At 38.9% G+C, this 14,434-nt stretch overlaps 1 protein-coding gene across 6 annotated transcripts in view; it reads right to left on the bottom strand.

Annotated features, from left to right (window-relative positions):
- Nucleotides 1-14,434, bottom strand: part of CRB1 (crumbs cell polarity complex component 1) — a 166,212-nt gene that overhangs the window by 40,523 nt on the left and 111,255 nt on the right. Inside the window, exon 12 of one of the 6 annotated variants that reach the window (XM_068952097.1) lies at nucleotides 708-849. The exons of the other annotated variants lie outside the window; for them this stretch is intronic. Within the exon in view, the coding sequence (XP_068808198.1) occupies nucleotides 708-849 (142 nt within the window). The remainder of the gene's footprint in view (nucleotides 1-707; nucleotides 850-14,434) is intronic. 6 annotated transcript variants of the gene reach the window in all.

Here is a 14,434-nt window from a genome sequence, read left to right as displayed (position 1 = left end):
TGGGAGGTAAGCTGTCATTAAGATGTGAGCTTTTAGAAGGCTCCTGATAAAGTTTCTGCAGCAGCTGCCAGTGCTAATTTTGTAAGTGTGCTCCAGCTCTTTTAAAGATCATTGTGCTGGTGCAGCACAGATTAAGTGTACAGCTCCAATGTATTGTTATGAGATGCCTTTTAAAATTCTACTGACAGCCTCTAGTGTGAAAACCATCTGCTGCAATCTGAAAGGATAAGAGGGAAAATCTATAGCTAGTGTAAACCCAGGCAAAATGATGTCGGGGAGGAATTTGTCCCAAAGCTGCTAAATCACAGACAGGACAAGTAGAATGACAGTATTTTAGTAAAGGTGTCAGTCTTCAGGGTGTAACATCCCTTTTTAGTGTGGGAAAAGCTTTGGGGTATCATAATATAAATATTGTTTGTACATGGGTAACAGTATATCAGATGTTGCCTCTCGATAGGGTATATCTGCATTACAGGTTTGAAGCATGAGACTCTCTATATAATATAGAGTAAGTCCTTGGGATGGATTAAAGCCTTGCCAGGCAAGCATCTTGGGAGGAAGGGCTGGGTAATATTTAAAATCAAAAGACTATTGCTGAAAACAGTAACTTTTTATCACTGTCCTGTGTCTAGCTGTTTTGAGTTTACTGCTTTCATGTAGTTGCCATAGTAGAAATGACTCCTGGAAAGTAGCTTGGAAGAACTCACAGCAGTGGCCTTTGAGGAAGAGTGTGCCTGTTGTCATGGGAAGAGTGAAGCGGGTGGAGGGGGTCAATGGGTTAAACCCAAAAGCAGGAGGAGAAGAACAGGAAAAGATGCCACAGTGCTGAAGATCAGGGCAGGACGGTTCCTGAGGAAGAGAGTTGAAGAGAGGTTCAATAGACAGAGTGAAATGGCTAAAATGATGCAAAAGAGGAGTGAATTTAAAACTGTTTTTTTCATTGACTGTAGAGGTGTTGAGTGGACTGGTGTATGTGAAGGATGGTGCTGTAACACTGAAGACGGGGCTGAGGAGAATGACAACATTTGGATGTAAGAATGGGGCAGGAAATGATAACATATACTATCAATGCTATGCTAGGGGTGATACTAAGCCATTTCCGATGCAAGCTTTTGACTTTCTGAATTTTACACATATTTTCTCTTTGATTCTAGATTCTCATTTTTTGTGTATTAGGGAAAAACGTGAGAAATTTTGCTGAAGTATTTGCATCCTGGCAGTACCAAGCCTGCTTAAGTGAATACCTGCATATCGTTTCCCCTCCATACTATATATCCACATGCATTGTTTTTACCAGGCATGATTCTTTCTATTATCAGTTTCAGTTAACTTTAATGGAGTTGCACAATCTGAATTGAGGGCACAGACTTGGTTGCTCAGTTTAGAAGATTTCCAGTAGTCAACACTTGAGCTAAAAGATCTCTTCTTTAATTAGTGCTGTTAGTGGTAGAAGTTCTTTTATTTCTGAAATCAGATCTTTGAAAAAGCATTAAATATCTGTTGCACACTAGTATCGCATGCAGAAGCTGTGGGCCCTGATCCCCAAGTGCGGCAGTGTGAAGCCGGGTTGTCCGTCTCCCCCTAATTCCTGCTTCTCTGGAACAATTGCTGCAACATGTAGTGAAACTGCCAGTCCTGCCTCTTCCTGCTTCCTGTGGGAATAAGAAGCTGCTCTGTCCAACAGCATGCAATAAGGGGGTCAGTGGTGCACAGTGTAGCCAGATCTGAGTTATGACTCCTGTTTTATTTCATAACTGTGACATACTTTGCATACCTACTTCTCTGCTCATCAGCTAGGCTGACAATTTCAAAGACATTCCCTGAAATCCTTCTTCCTATTTGGTGCTTCAGCAAAACAGCCATGTGTTGCTACCTAGCATTAATATGATGCTGTCAAGCAGTGATGAAGTAAGTAGCTATTTGGCTGTTTCACACTGTCAGACAACAAGGTATCAAGTCAACAGCTAGCCTTTGCTGGGTGCAGCACTTAGATTGCAGCCATCTCATGCTTCCAACTGTAAATATTCATGGTGTAAGATAGACCTTTTTTGGCTACATGATACTTGCCTTAGCACACTACATGACACTGACACATTATTTAGCTAATTATATTCCTCGATAACAACTTTGGGTATGTTTTTATCCTGCTGGCTTTTTTCTAGTAGAAAGTGGATGAGAGAACTGTTATTACATTTAAGCTTCAATAGAGACTTTGGAAGAAATGCATACCTGAAAGATATAAATGAAATTCTTAAAACATAGAGATATACATATATATTTACCTCTACACCCATAACTATTCTTTGAAGCTCTATTTTAATCTTGATTCAGAATTTTGATTTGCCAGTGAACTTACTCAGCTTTGTTTATTTGATTGTTTGTTTAGCATACCTCCATCCTATTGATAGGACCATGTGGGTCTGTCTTTACCTGTGAACCTTAACTCTGTACTCATGGAATCTCAGATCAAGAACTGCATATCCACTGTAATATCTAGTCATTGTACTAATATTACCAGAATTCAACAGATTTGTGTCTGAATGTGATCTGGATGAAGCCTAATCTAGTAATTGCTTTTTGGATATCTGCTGAAGATGAAAGTAATTTATGGGGTCTATTTATATGTTAGAGCCAGCACAGTACATGAGCAAAAGGACTCAAAATGCTTTAGAGTAGTCTCTCAACTTTCTACTCCATGCTTTTACCTTACTGCCACCTAAAGATAAATATCAGAAAACACATTGTAATTCAGATAGATTTATTCTAACCTGCTGGTAATAACAGCCTTGTCAATGTATTTCTTTTAATAGGATTTCCTACACTTTAAGAAGATTTTCTTGAAAATCATATTTCTTAAAGGTAGGAAAAAAATCTGCTAGTTCAGCTAACTGGGCTTATCTCTCGTCCTCTAAGACAAAGCCTATTGAGTATGAGTGCACCTCAGCTGTGAGTCCAGCCAGATGATTAATTTAGATCTGTAGGCTCCTCAGTACAGGAGGAACGCTGAAAGTAAGCATTTTTTACAGTGTGTGGAGTCAAGTCAAAATCCACTGTTATCTGTGGATGTAGGCTATTTCTGCTACATCTCACCCTTTCAATTCTGCCTCTCTTAGATATCAGAGTTATCCTCTGCTTAAAAAAGGCAATCTAAATACTATTTCTGCTAAGCTCCATTCTTAATAGCTTCAGTCTTAAATAGTAGCTTTCAGTTTGGAGATCCCCTTTGCAGCAGGTTAATATCCTTTGGTCAGAGAGGGAAACTGAAGCACACGACAGGGACGTGATGAGCTTATCATCAGTTAGGCAGGCAGTGGTGGAAATGGTAATTGGTTTTGCATCATACCACCTCCATAGATACCTGTACTCAGTCCCCAGTAATCATATCAGAGCAGTCCGGACCTACCTAGGGTCTAACATTCCCATTACGGATGAGAAAGTAATAACATCTGGCTTACGATTCATCCCCGAATCTCCGTCTCTGGCAGCCTGTCATTTGCTTGATGCTGGTACAGCAGCTAGCACACTGAGGCCTGCCTGAGACTCTGAGCAAGAACACCTAAATCTGGTGCTCTTGCAACTGATTTCTCTTTGAAGTATCATCTTCTCTGTTGTCTGTACTGCAAGAGAATTGCACTTACACTACTAATAAATTACTCATATGTACATATTATGAACCTACAGTCTAAACTTATTCCTAATCTCCCATTTCTGCAACAACTGTACTGTTATTTATTTCCTAAGCAACAGGACCTATGCTCTGTCTGAGGCTGACCAGTCGGTCACTCCTCTGAGGGTAAATGCCGCGGAGGAGAACAGTGCTGAAGCCGCTGGGCTGGTGCCTGAGGGCCCAGCTATGCACCTAGTGGGAATATTGCCGAGTAAAGAACGCTGAAGGGCCTTGCTTTGATTTTAAATAGTCTGAGATACTGAAGTGATTTGTCTCCATCATTCTCATCATCTGTAACTGCCTCAAACCAATGATGACCCATTTCTTCTAAGTCAGTGTGTGCTTGCTTTCAAATCCTCGGGCAGTGGGGGCAGAGCAGGTGCCACTGTCCATCCTTGTGCACCTAAGATCATTTTGAAGTCTCCACTATTTTTGTTTTAAGGAGGAAAATTAACCATGCACATATATAAACAAAGGACATCTGACAGCTAGCAAGCTAAAGCATGGAATTAAACTGAAACTAAAGGCTTACCCAGACTGTAGCACAACTTGCTCGTATGGTTTATTGGATTTGTCTTGAGCACTGGAATAACTTGGAGTTTGTATAACTAGGAGACTCATGAGTTTATTTGTGAACATCATGACACATACCAATAAATGCCATGTTAAGTAATCAAGCATCCAACTTAAGGAATGACTTTTCTGTACTTTTTGCAAACAGTCAAGTCAACTTTCCATGTTAAATTATTGCGTGATTAAAATCATTTGTAATTTAATGTGTACTCAGATAAAATGTGTATCAGGTTCATTCTCATTTGGAAATTAATAGCATAAAATTAGTACTCTTTTTACTGGAAATCATGGTTTTAAGGGGGTCGAGAAGCTGAAACTAGATTAAGTCTAGCAACACTGAGCAGTTACGAAAAGAAAAGAGTTTTCAGATAACACACAAACTTTATTTAAAAGTATTCATTATATTATGTCTGAGAAAGGCAGAACATATTGCCAATCAAATAGATAATCATTGTGGTTATTCCAGACTACGAGAGCCCTGAAAGGTAGAATATCAGCATATGGTAAATAATTTTTAGTATTTATAGAAATTTTATTGATTGCTCCAACTTGAGAATGAGGGTTTTTTTTTTCCACTTAAAGCAACGATCCTTTTATATATGAAGAACATCAAGATAATGCCCACAAAATTAGAAGTGTGAGTGCCTGACTTAGGACATGGGAGAACAACAGCCTTGCCTTCGCCAAGAGCTGTGCAGTGCAAACGGGCTGAGTGTGGTGAGCCATGGCCAATAGGGCAATGCAAACAAGAACTGAGCAAGAACTGAGCGTAAAGAGCCTTGATGTGGGCCATGGATCAAAGCATATCCATACAAAGAGTTCACATCCTTTAAAGTCATTCCTTCATGACAATTCTACAGTGATCAGAAACTGAGATAATTGTGAGCTACTCAGACACTGCAGTGAGCTGTACAGGCACCTAGGTGCAAATGTGTTATAATGGTTGGAGACAATTCATCCCCGCCTACAATCTCATACTGAAGTCCCACAGAGCTGAAGCTTTACTCGTTCTCTTACTCTACTTTTTATGCCACAAATAAACTATTTAACTATTGAATGATTCCAAGATTCTTCCATATAGCACTGGAGAGCTCTTTGGATTTATACTCAAGTATAAATCTTGAGTATAAATATACTTAAAAGCTTTCTTAAAATATTTCTGATCTGTAATATTTATTACAAGATCAGTAAGGTAAGTATGTAATCAAGCAAGTTATGTATAATTTTGGTGTAAGTGTCATACAGTAGCATTTTTCCCTGGAATGATACTTCTGGTTCCTCTCTTACGAGTGGTTTTGGAAGAAGACAAAGTTGTCATGAGCTAGGAAGTTTGGATTCAGAACTTTCTCAAGGTGAAATATGTTGTTTCAGGTTTTTGAGTCAGGCCAGTTAGATTGGGAAGCGTGCATGCAGACTTGGAGTCCTCTCCAGTGGTGAAGGGGTAGTTGAGTCCTGAATAGAAACACTGGTTCCATGCTAACTCCATTTGGAGAAGTTTACTGTGTCAGAGACTATTGCTTAGCAGCAGGTTATATTAATAATAGTTTGTTTACTTTTTTTTTTTGAAGTGTCGTGGTTATAATATCCTGGGGTAATCTTTGGCAGATTGTGGTCTCTCTTCTCTCTCTGTTCAGCTCCCAGTGGAGGACAACATAATTACACTTCTGTACCTTACAGATGTGCCATAAGCATTCACTTAAAATGATTAAGTTATTCTTACTGAGCTAAGATACAGTCCAGGTGTTCAGTACTGTCCTAATCTGTGTGATTTTTACAAATCCATTATACTTACAGTGTTCCTACTTGCGTCATTTCATTTCCCTCAGCATCACTGTCTGCATTCCTTTGCTGCTTTTAACTTTGTGCCTCCAGGATCTCCTCAGAAACCACCTTTTCTGGTGGCTTCAAGGAATGTTATGCAACACTAACAGTATTAAGGTTTTTTTGGGGAATCATTTCTGCTCTGGATTATTCGGAGTTGTCCTCAGGAATTACTGAGCTGCTATAGCAGTATCACATAATGAAAGTGTGGGTGAAAGATTGTATGAGAATTATAATTTCCAAATGTGTAGAAAGTGACAAAATAGGTCAGCTTTTACTAGTGGTTTTAGGCCTATCATGAAAGGTGTGTTTCATTTTCATGTGTATAAAAAGCAAGCATTTTCTTTTAGTCCACATGAGTTTTACATTTAATTAAAAGAAATCATAAAATAAGAAAGAACCAAATGGAAATTTCCATGAGAGACAGCACAGCGTGACTCGTGTGGCCCTCCTGTGTAATATGCTGCACCAGCTCACAAAATGGTCATCTTTGAGATGACAAAGTCACAACAGTTACATCACTATATAAACTCTGTGGAGGCGGGCTATACCTACAATCTCATTTCACTGAGGGGTTTGAGTCAGCCCAGATCAGAGGGCCAAACATTTGGCTTTGACTTTTGTGATTACAAACAGAAATTAGCCATGCAGAAGGTGTGATGTTGCCAGGGCCTCTCAATGCCTACGCTTACTACTTCATTTATCCTAACTGTGAGATTTTTTTTTCCCCCTCCAGAATTAGCAGCTGTGACTCAACAAGTGTCAGCCAGGTTTATTGTGTTCAGACCATGCATCCTTTTCCTGGATAACTGGGAAAAAGCAACCAGGGAGAAAAAGCCTTGTCATAGGATTATCAGCAGGGCAACTGCACATTTAATTTTGCCCACAAACCACTACTTCTTGGACAAGACAGAACAGACAGTCCTGTCCCTTGGAGGGATAAGAACTGTGTAGCAAGTAAATGTTACAAACGTTGTATCAGACAGCGCAGTTCTCCCTTAGGGTCTGAGTTTGTTTCTCTGTGTTTCACTGTAAAGAGCCAGCTGTGTTCAGAAGTGGCTTAGCAAGTTTAAGTCCAACACCGAGATCCTGGTCCAGTACCCACTGGCATAAAGAGAAATCTTTCCAGTTATTTAAGTAACAGATGAACTAGACTGTAAACTACTGATGTGCTTGCGAATCTCCACAGTTCCTATCCTAGCGTTTCACAGTGTCTAGCAAGAGACAAATGTCTCTACAGCAGTGCAAATTCTGCTCAAGCTAAATAATTACAAAGGTTTTCAAAGGGCACAGCTGCTGATTCTCTTGTCCTTTCCATTAAATTACAGCAGTGTCGCACTTTTGATTTCAGTGCTCCCATTTCTCTTGAAAAGAGAATAATCTGTTCTCCCAAATATTATTTAAATAAATTTGAGAACTTGTTTTTGATGCACATTGAAGTACAAAGAATCTCAGGCAAGTACGTAACAAGCTCTGCCTCTCATTTAATTGCCTCTGTGTATCAAGTTATATAAATATTCGTGATCATTTGAAACCAAAATATTTTTCAAATCCTCAAGAAAAGGAAATTCTTTTTATTGCTTTTTAATGAAAAAATATTCTAGAAGCTCAGTAAAGCCTGCAAAATTTTTCAGACACTGTTGGGAATGGAATTTCTTAGCAAGAGCTGAAAAAGGCTCTGCACAAGAACGTGCCTTACAGTTCATCAGGAGATACACAGGCAGATGAACATGCCAGTCTTGTTTTATCTGGAAACTTTATATTTTTATGGACCTTGGAGATAGTAATCTTAAGCATGTGATTATTTTCTGAGGTATTAATACTATCCTACAAGGTGTATTTGTTATCCTGAGCTAATATGTTGATGGTATTAATAAGCTATAGGGCTACCACAGTATAAATAAAATCGGATTTTGGGATCATGGTTCCCATTTAGGCACCTGAATAAAAGTGGGTAGGTTTTCTGAAGAGCTTAAACTGCAGTACCTAGGAAATTTCCCTCTTACCCTCACCTGCTGTTCTTTATATATAAAACAGATCTAAGGTGTAGGAAACTGTTGGTCTTTCTAATTGTAATGGTAGTGAACGAGCTTACTCTGAAGCCACTTTGCTCCTAATCCTGCAGGAACCTCCATATAAAGCCTCATCCACATCTGAATTCTGGTAGTTCTGGTGAGCAGGACAAGCGTCCAGTCCCCGAGACTGCTGCCATCATGGTCTCACTATGAGTAAGTTACCTTGTCCATCATAAACTCTCTCTTAACTTCTGCCCAGTTTCTTTGTCTTTCCATAAGCATTCAGGTGAAAACCTGGACTATTTTCAGCTTGCAGGTGAGGTTGGATTTCTCTTTTCTTCAGAAATTTTTGGTCATTGAAGCTATATGTGATTTATGGAATTAGAACAAATAGTCTGGTTTCAGTCAGTCTTTGGCCAAGTTGTCCAGAAAACAAAAGGCATTGTGTTATTTAAAAGTGCAAGCACATAGGTGATTAGTGCCTGCTGTTCAGGGAGCACTATGTTTTGGTATTTTCAGGATAAACATCCATATTTGTGAGAAAGTTCTGCAAATTCACCACTGAATGTCGCCTCAGTGGAAAATACAAATAAAAGACTTTTTAGTACTTGCAGCAAAATAATTTTCTCCCGTGTTGTATTTTAAAAAGCAACGTAAATGCAAACATGTGACGTTTGGGCATTAGATCATAGCAATAGCCAGAAATACTAGAATTAGCAAATGGTGGTTCATATTTGGATAGTCCTTAGGAAGAGATCAGAAGTATACTTTTCATCTACAAAGATAACTGGAAGACAGAAGTATTTGTGCCTTCTCTTACCCCCCCCCCAAAAAAAAGTGAAAATCGAGCATTGTTTTTATATTTGAGTTAATTGTTTTAAAGCAAATTTCAGAATCTCTTCCATAGTTGCTAAGCCTGCTGCCTTACTGGAAAACCGAAAAAATAGATTTAAAAAAGAACATTAATTCTCATGAACTATATGTGAAAAAGATGTAAAATATAGCATTTGCACAACGCAGGCTTGGAGTACATGAATTTGTTTTAAAGTGAGCAACGACTGAAGTGAATGCCCCTGTGATGAGAATGTGAGTCTACAGGGAAGACATAAGAAGGTGAGAAAAAGGAAAACAATGCCGTTGCAACATAAAGGACGGTGTACAGACAAAATGTGTTAGTCTGAATACTAAATGTGTTATGTGACTACTGTACTTGAGCTGATTCCTGTACTGTAGTGTTATGCTGTCATATGTCATCTGGGCTCCCTTTTCTGCTTATTTTTACCATGCACATTAAATATTCAACTGCTTTTCACTGATGCATGCAGTAATGCAGGCCTTGTGAGGAGCTTTCCTGTCTTTTCCTGCTAAGACATATTAGATAACCTTATTGTCTTTGCATCCTAATGTTTTTGTACCTTATGTTATGACACATTAAATATGTTTCTTGCAATATCCTTTTAAAATTTTTAGTTCAGTCCTGTGTTTAGAATACAGGCTAATAGTAAATAGCAAAGGATATTAAGGGACTGTTCTGCTTTGAAAAACAACTGTAAAAATGGCATTGTGACATTTCCAATGACTTCCAGAGCAGAACTGCTCATTTTACAAATCTAAAGATGTTTCTTCTTACACTGTGTTTGACCTGGCACAGGAATAAAGCTGGGTTCTTTCTGGCTCATACCATCAACAGTAAAGATTCTGCCATGATGTGTGATCTATAATTTTGTGAATGACATGAAAACAATACATTCCAGGCTTTCCCCCACTCAGTTGTGCTGACTCTGCTAGGCTAATAAAAAGAGCAAACATTTATTTCACTCAATGAAATATTATTTCAATAAACTGTCATCAGACTGTAATAAGTTCATCTATGCTGAATAGTGCTTTTCCCCAAAAAGTTCCACTGACATTATGAGAGTTTTCTCATAGGAGGGTACTACTGAGGATAAAACTAGAAGTATCAGAGAATATCCTTATATGCGGACAGCAGCAGCCTGTGTTACGCAGGCGAGGCTGCCTGCTTCCTTCCCACAGCCTTGCCCTGGCGCGGTCCTTGGAGGGTCAAGAAAGCCAATAGGTGAGAGCAGACTTCTGCTCCCTGGCAGTTCTTCTGACCCTTGTCCCACCCCCCGTTTGGGAGAGAAAGGCAGCAGGAATGCCTCATGGGCTGAGGCACGATCATGATTGCTGAAGGTTAAGAGTGTCAGTTTTAAACACGGACTCGCTCCTTTCTCCTTTGGTCCTAAAGTACCACTAGCTTCAGGATGAGTACATAAACAAGAGTGATTTTAAACATTTCTGATTCCATGAGCTTATGTTACAGGGAGGCAAGGACCTCACTTTCAGTGCAGTTAGCTATACAGGACAGCAAATTCCAGAATAATAGTTCTAATTTTGAAAATATTTTACAGCTAGTGGTAGTCTTTCTTGACAGGCTGAGCAGCACAGGAGAGGACAAAAGTCATCGTAGATGCAAACACGCTCGTTCCCTAAGACATCAGTGGGACACTGGCCAGTGGCTTGACTGCATCTCGCTACTTGGAATCACAAACTGTTTGGCCACAGCTTCGCTAGGGGAAAGCTGGAGCTGAGCTCTGCATGTGGCAAGACGCACTATTCACGCTGCAGATTGTAATAGCTGGGATAAGCTTTTCAGCGTCCTGGGGCACCCGCAGCTCCTTAGCTGGTGGGGGAAGAGCTGAGGCAGTAGGGGAGTGGCTGGTCGGACAATCAGGATTCTAGCACGTTTCGCTTGGCTTACCCACCTTTACTTCTTCATTTAACCACACTCCCTGAGGCTGGCAGCTGACTGTTATGGTGTTATGAGAGTTCCCAACATTAAGCATTCAAACTTAGGTTAAGAAGAAAAATCATTACATTGCCTTAAAACATTTATATTTGAATAGATACATCTTTTAAATGTGTGTTGTACTTTTGGTGTTCTGTGGCTCTTTGATTCTTCTTCAAACTTGGGAGGGCACGCAATCTCTTTAAAGGACGGCTGAAATTGATGTTTTGGAGGATAAATAAAACCCATCTTGGGCAGAATTTCTGATCAGATTAAAGGTGTTGACAGTATCGCTATCCTAGTTTCACAAATGAACAAACTCTCATAAAGTACTGAAATGCTCTAACCATACGCAGCAGGAAAGAGTATAAAATTCAGGACAGGAATAAATCTACACTGAACAATCACAAAGAGAGCAAAGATCTTTCACAAATACTTTCCCTTACAAATGTATACATTTCTTTGGGAATTTTTGTTTTTGTTTTTTGCATTTGAAGAAACAGAACACAAATACTGCTCTTGCACAGCACCTCTTAATGTTGGAAATGTTTTCTGTTGGAGAGAAAAGGCTGGGCGTGTGTTTTTTTTTTTTTTTCAAAGAATATCCTAAAATTCTGCACAATTGTTTTGTAACCTCAAGACATAAAGTGGTATGAGTCCTGGCTCAGAACTGGTGCAGTGTGAAAACTAACCAGCTTGACTATATTTATCATTACAGTTGTCTATATCTCTTGAAAAAAAAAGCTTTTCATCTCTGCGTACATTAGCAAGACAAAAACAGAGGTAAGGCCACAGTGAGATGGGTAAAAAATGATGCAGTTATATTGCTGGTGTCCACATCTTTCAGTCAAAATGATAATTATCCATTTATAGCCTCATAAGTATGAATATGTAAATAGCTAGATAATGCATTATTCATGAGCCACCAGGCATTAATTATTGTAATTAAGTATCATTTGCTACGTTCGTATTACTAACCCTTGCAGTTAATGAATACGTTAGCTAATCACTGTAGAGCAGATTCAATCAAAATTCTAAATGCCCGTGCTATGGAAGCCTGAGAGAGTTTTATTGAATTTAGATTCAATATTGAACATATTTTACATGCTTATTCAGTGTATATTAATGACATTAAATGTGAATCTTAACCTTCAGAGCATGATGCTTGTCCATGCACCCAAGAGGATGAAATGGTACCAGCTGGAAGAGGCTATGAAAGCAACATTAGTGCACATCAGAGAGTATAGCAGCAGCTACCTTAAAGCAGAACTTTAATTCTGGGACATGAAATCCACCTCCACTTTCAAGTGTCATGTATATTCACAGGTACAATAGGAGAGGGTATGCTTTGTGAGGAGTGCTGTCCCAAAGGTGCAGTTGATGATAATGCTCAAGGAACAATTTCAAAGCACAGCCTGAGCTGTTAGCTGGCTGGTGCAGGGCCTGGGTTTGCCTTTTGCTGTACGCAGCACTGGCAGAACGTGCTCTTGAGCTTAATGGTGCCTCGGGGCGCTCTTGAAATGCAAAGTAAAACGAACAACCAAACTCTACGTTATTTTTGTTCTCTGGAGTTCTATTACAGATAATAGCTATCTAAGTACCATAGACAGCAGACCTGATGGAGATTTGTTGGTGGGGAGCTTTATTCTTTTTAGGCTATAGTAATTCATGGTTCTTGAAGTAGAAATTTTGAAGAATTTTCACTGCAAACAACAAAGGTTTCCTCAGTTTTAGGCAAAAATCACTCAATCAGAATATAAAAATGAAATTTCATGTGCTAAACATTAATACATAGCATAAAGTGCCTTCTGTATTGAACTTTTGGCTGTCAAGCCAGGAAAAATATTTGCAGCTAAAAAAAAAATCTGATTTCATCATTCTGGGTTTGAAGCAGATTTTTTCCTTTTTTTTTTTTTTTTTTTTTAAGTTTCACCAACATACTCTAGTCACATGTTTTGAGTATATTGAGTATTAGATCTAGTTTCTTAAAAATTAAATGTTCTAGAGGTAAAGAAATGCACATAAGCATGCACTATTCAGGATAATTTCAAATTCGTGTGCATATAGGGTCTTCGTAACTAAAACGGTGATAGGATACTGCTGGCAGAGCCTGAACTGCACTGGAGCTTCAGTAGAGGAGGGTCACTCAGAACCTGTTTTTTAAGGGTCAGAATTAGGAGCTGTTGTCAATAGACCAATCCTGTCTTTCCCATTCTCATGTATCCTTCCTCAGTGAAATACCTGTCCTTTCTCTGCCAACTCATTTAAAGAATACTTGTTCATTTTTCCCACAGCTGATGTAAATTGCTTTGCTTCTCCCTGCCCAGTACCTCCACTGCTGCTGTCTTTCCCCTCTTTTCAGAAGTCTTACTTTTCCGTCAAGCCCTAACACGGTTGCTTCTCATTACCAGTATTTCGGTGACAGTTAGTCACTGGCATCTGAAGAACTATTTGAATCTTAAGTTCAAAATATGGAGGGATCCCTTTCTAATAGTACCAGTATTCAGAATCATAAGCCATACTTCCAAAAATCATGAACTTCCATGTTTGCTTTCTTTTATTTGAATGTCTCATATCCTTCTAATTCTGAGTGTATTAAGATCACAGTTTTCTAAGTTCGTATGATCCTGGTTTTTTTGTTTTTTAATTAATACTGAGGTTCCCACAAAATCATTTGCCTCTGGGAGCTGATTTTCTAAACAAAAAGCACATATCAAAATTGCAATGAAATGACAAAAAGTGGCAACACTGGAGATATATTCAGGTCTTACTGTCATACCTTTTTTTAAACCTGAATGAGGGCCTTCTGAACCCCTTACATCCTTTAAAAAAAACCCCACACTTTGAGATTGGAAGTATTTACATTTATTTCCTTCCGTAACTGTATACTTTTAAATAACCTACAACTGCAATTCTTTTTAAAAAATATATTCAAGAAACTTACTTTGGTTAATCTGGCTTCTGTTTCTTGATTTTTTTAAACCAGAAACAGCAAGTCAATTATTCACTGGCTTGTTTGAAGACCTGCACATGGGACAGTTCCAGCCTGTGGACTATGATAGTTCAATGGAAACAGATGACCTGTTAAAATGTTAACAGAGACCTCCTAACACTCAACAATTCTGTAAGCATTGACAGTAAATAAGGAAGAACAAAGTAATAAGAGTCACTTTAAACCATGTGGTTAAAATCCCTTCCTTTCTGAATCATTGGTTTGGGGGCTTGTTTATTCAGTTGTGCTGTGTAAGACACCAAGAGCTACCCAGCGGGGGTAATTAACCTTGATAGAGTAACACAGTACTGCAGCTAAAATGGTTCCAGTGGCTGAACTGCTTCATTTGGAGCTATGTGCCTGGCCCTGCGCTGTCAATAGGCCTGTAGAATAAATAAGGACGATGCAGCCTTAATTTGTGTGTGGTGTAATTATGAAGTGCAAACATTCAGAAGTCATGGCACACTTAAAACAAATGAATATAGTCGTTAGCAGAAAATGAGAAGCAGACATAAAGAGACAAAGGCAGAAGGTTTATTTTATGTATAAAGATAGGAAAGGTATGTACACATGCACAA

Source organism: Struthio camelus, chromosome 8 (assembly GCF_040807025.1).
Source record: "Struthio camelus isolate bStrCam1 chromosome 8, bStrCam1.hap1, whole genome shotgun sequence".
NCBI classification, from domain to species: Eukaryota; Metazoa; Chordata; class Aves; order Struthioniformes; family Struthionidae; genus Struthio; species Struthio camelus.
Note: the sequence above shows the minus strand (reverse complement) of the source record. Positions and strands in the feature narration are given on the sequence as shown.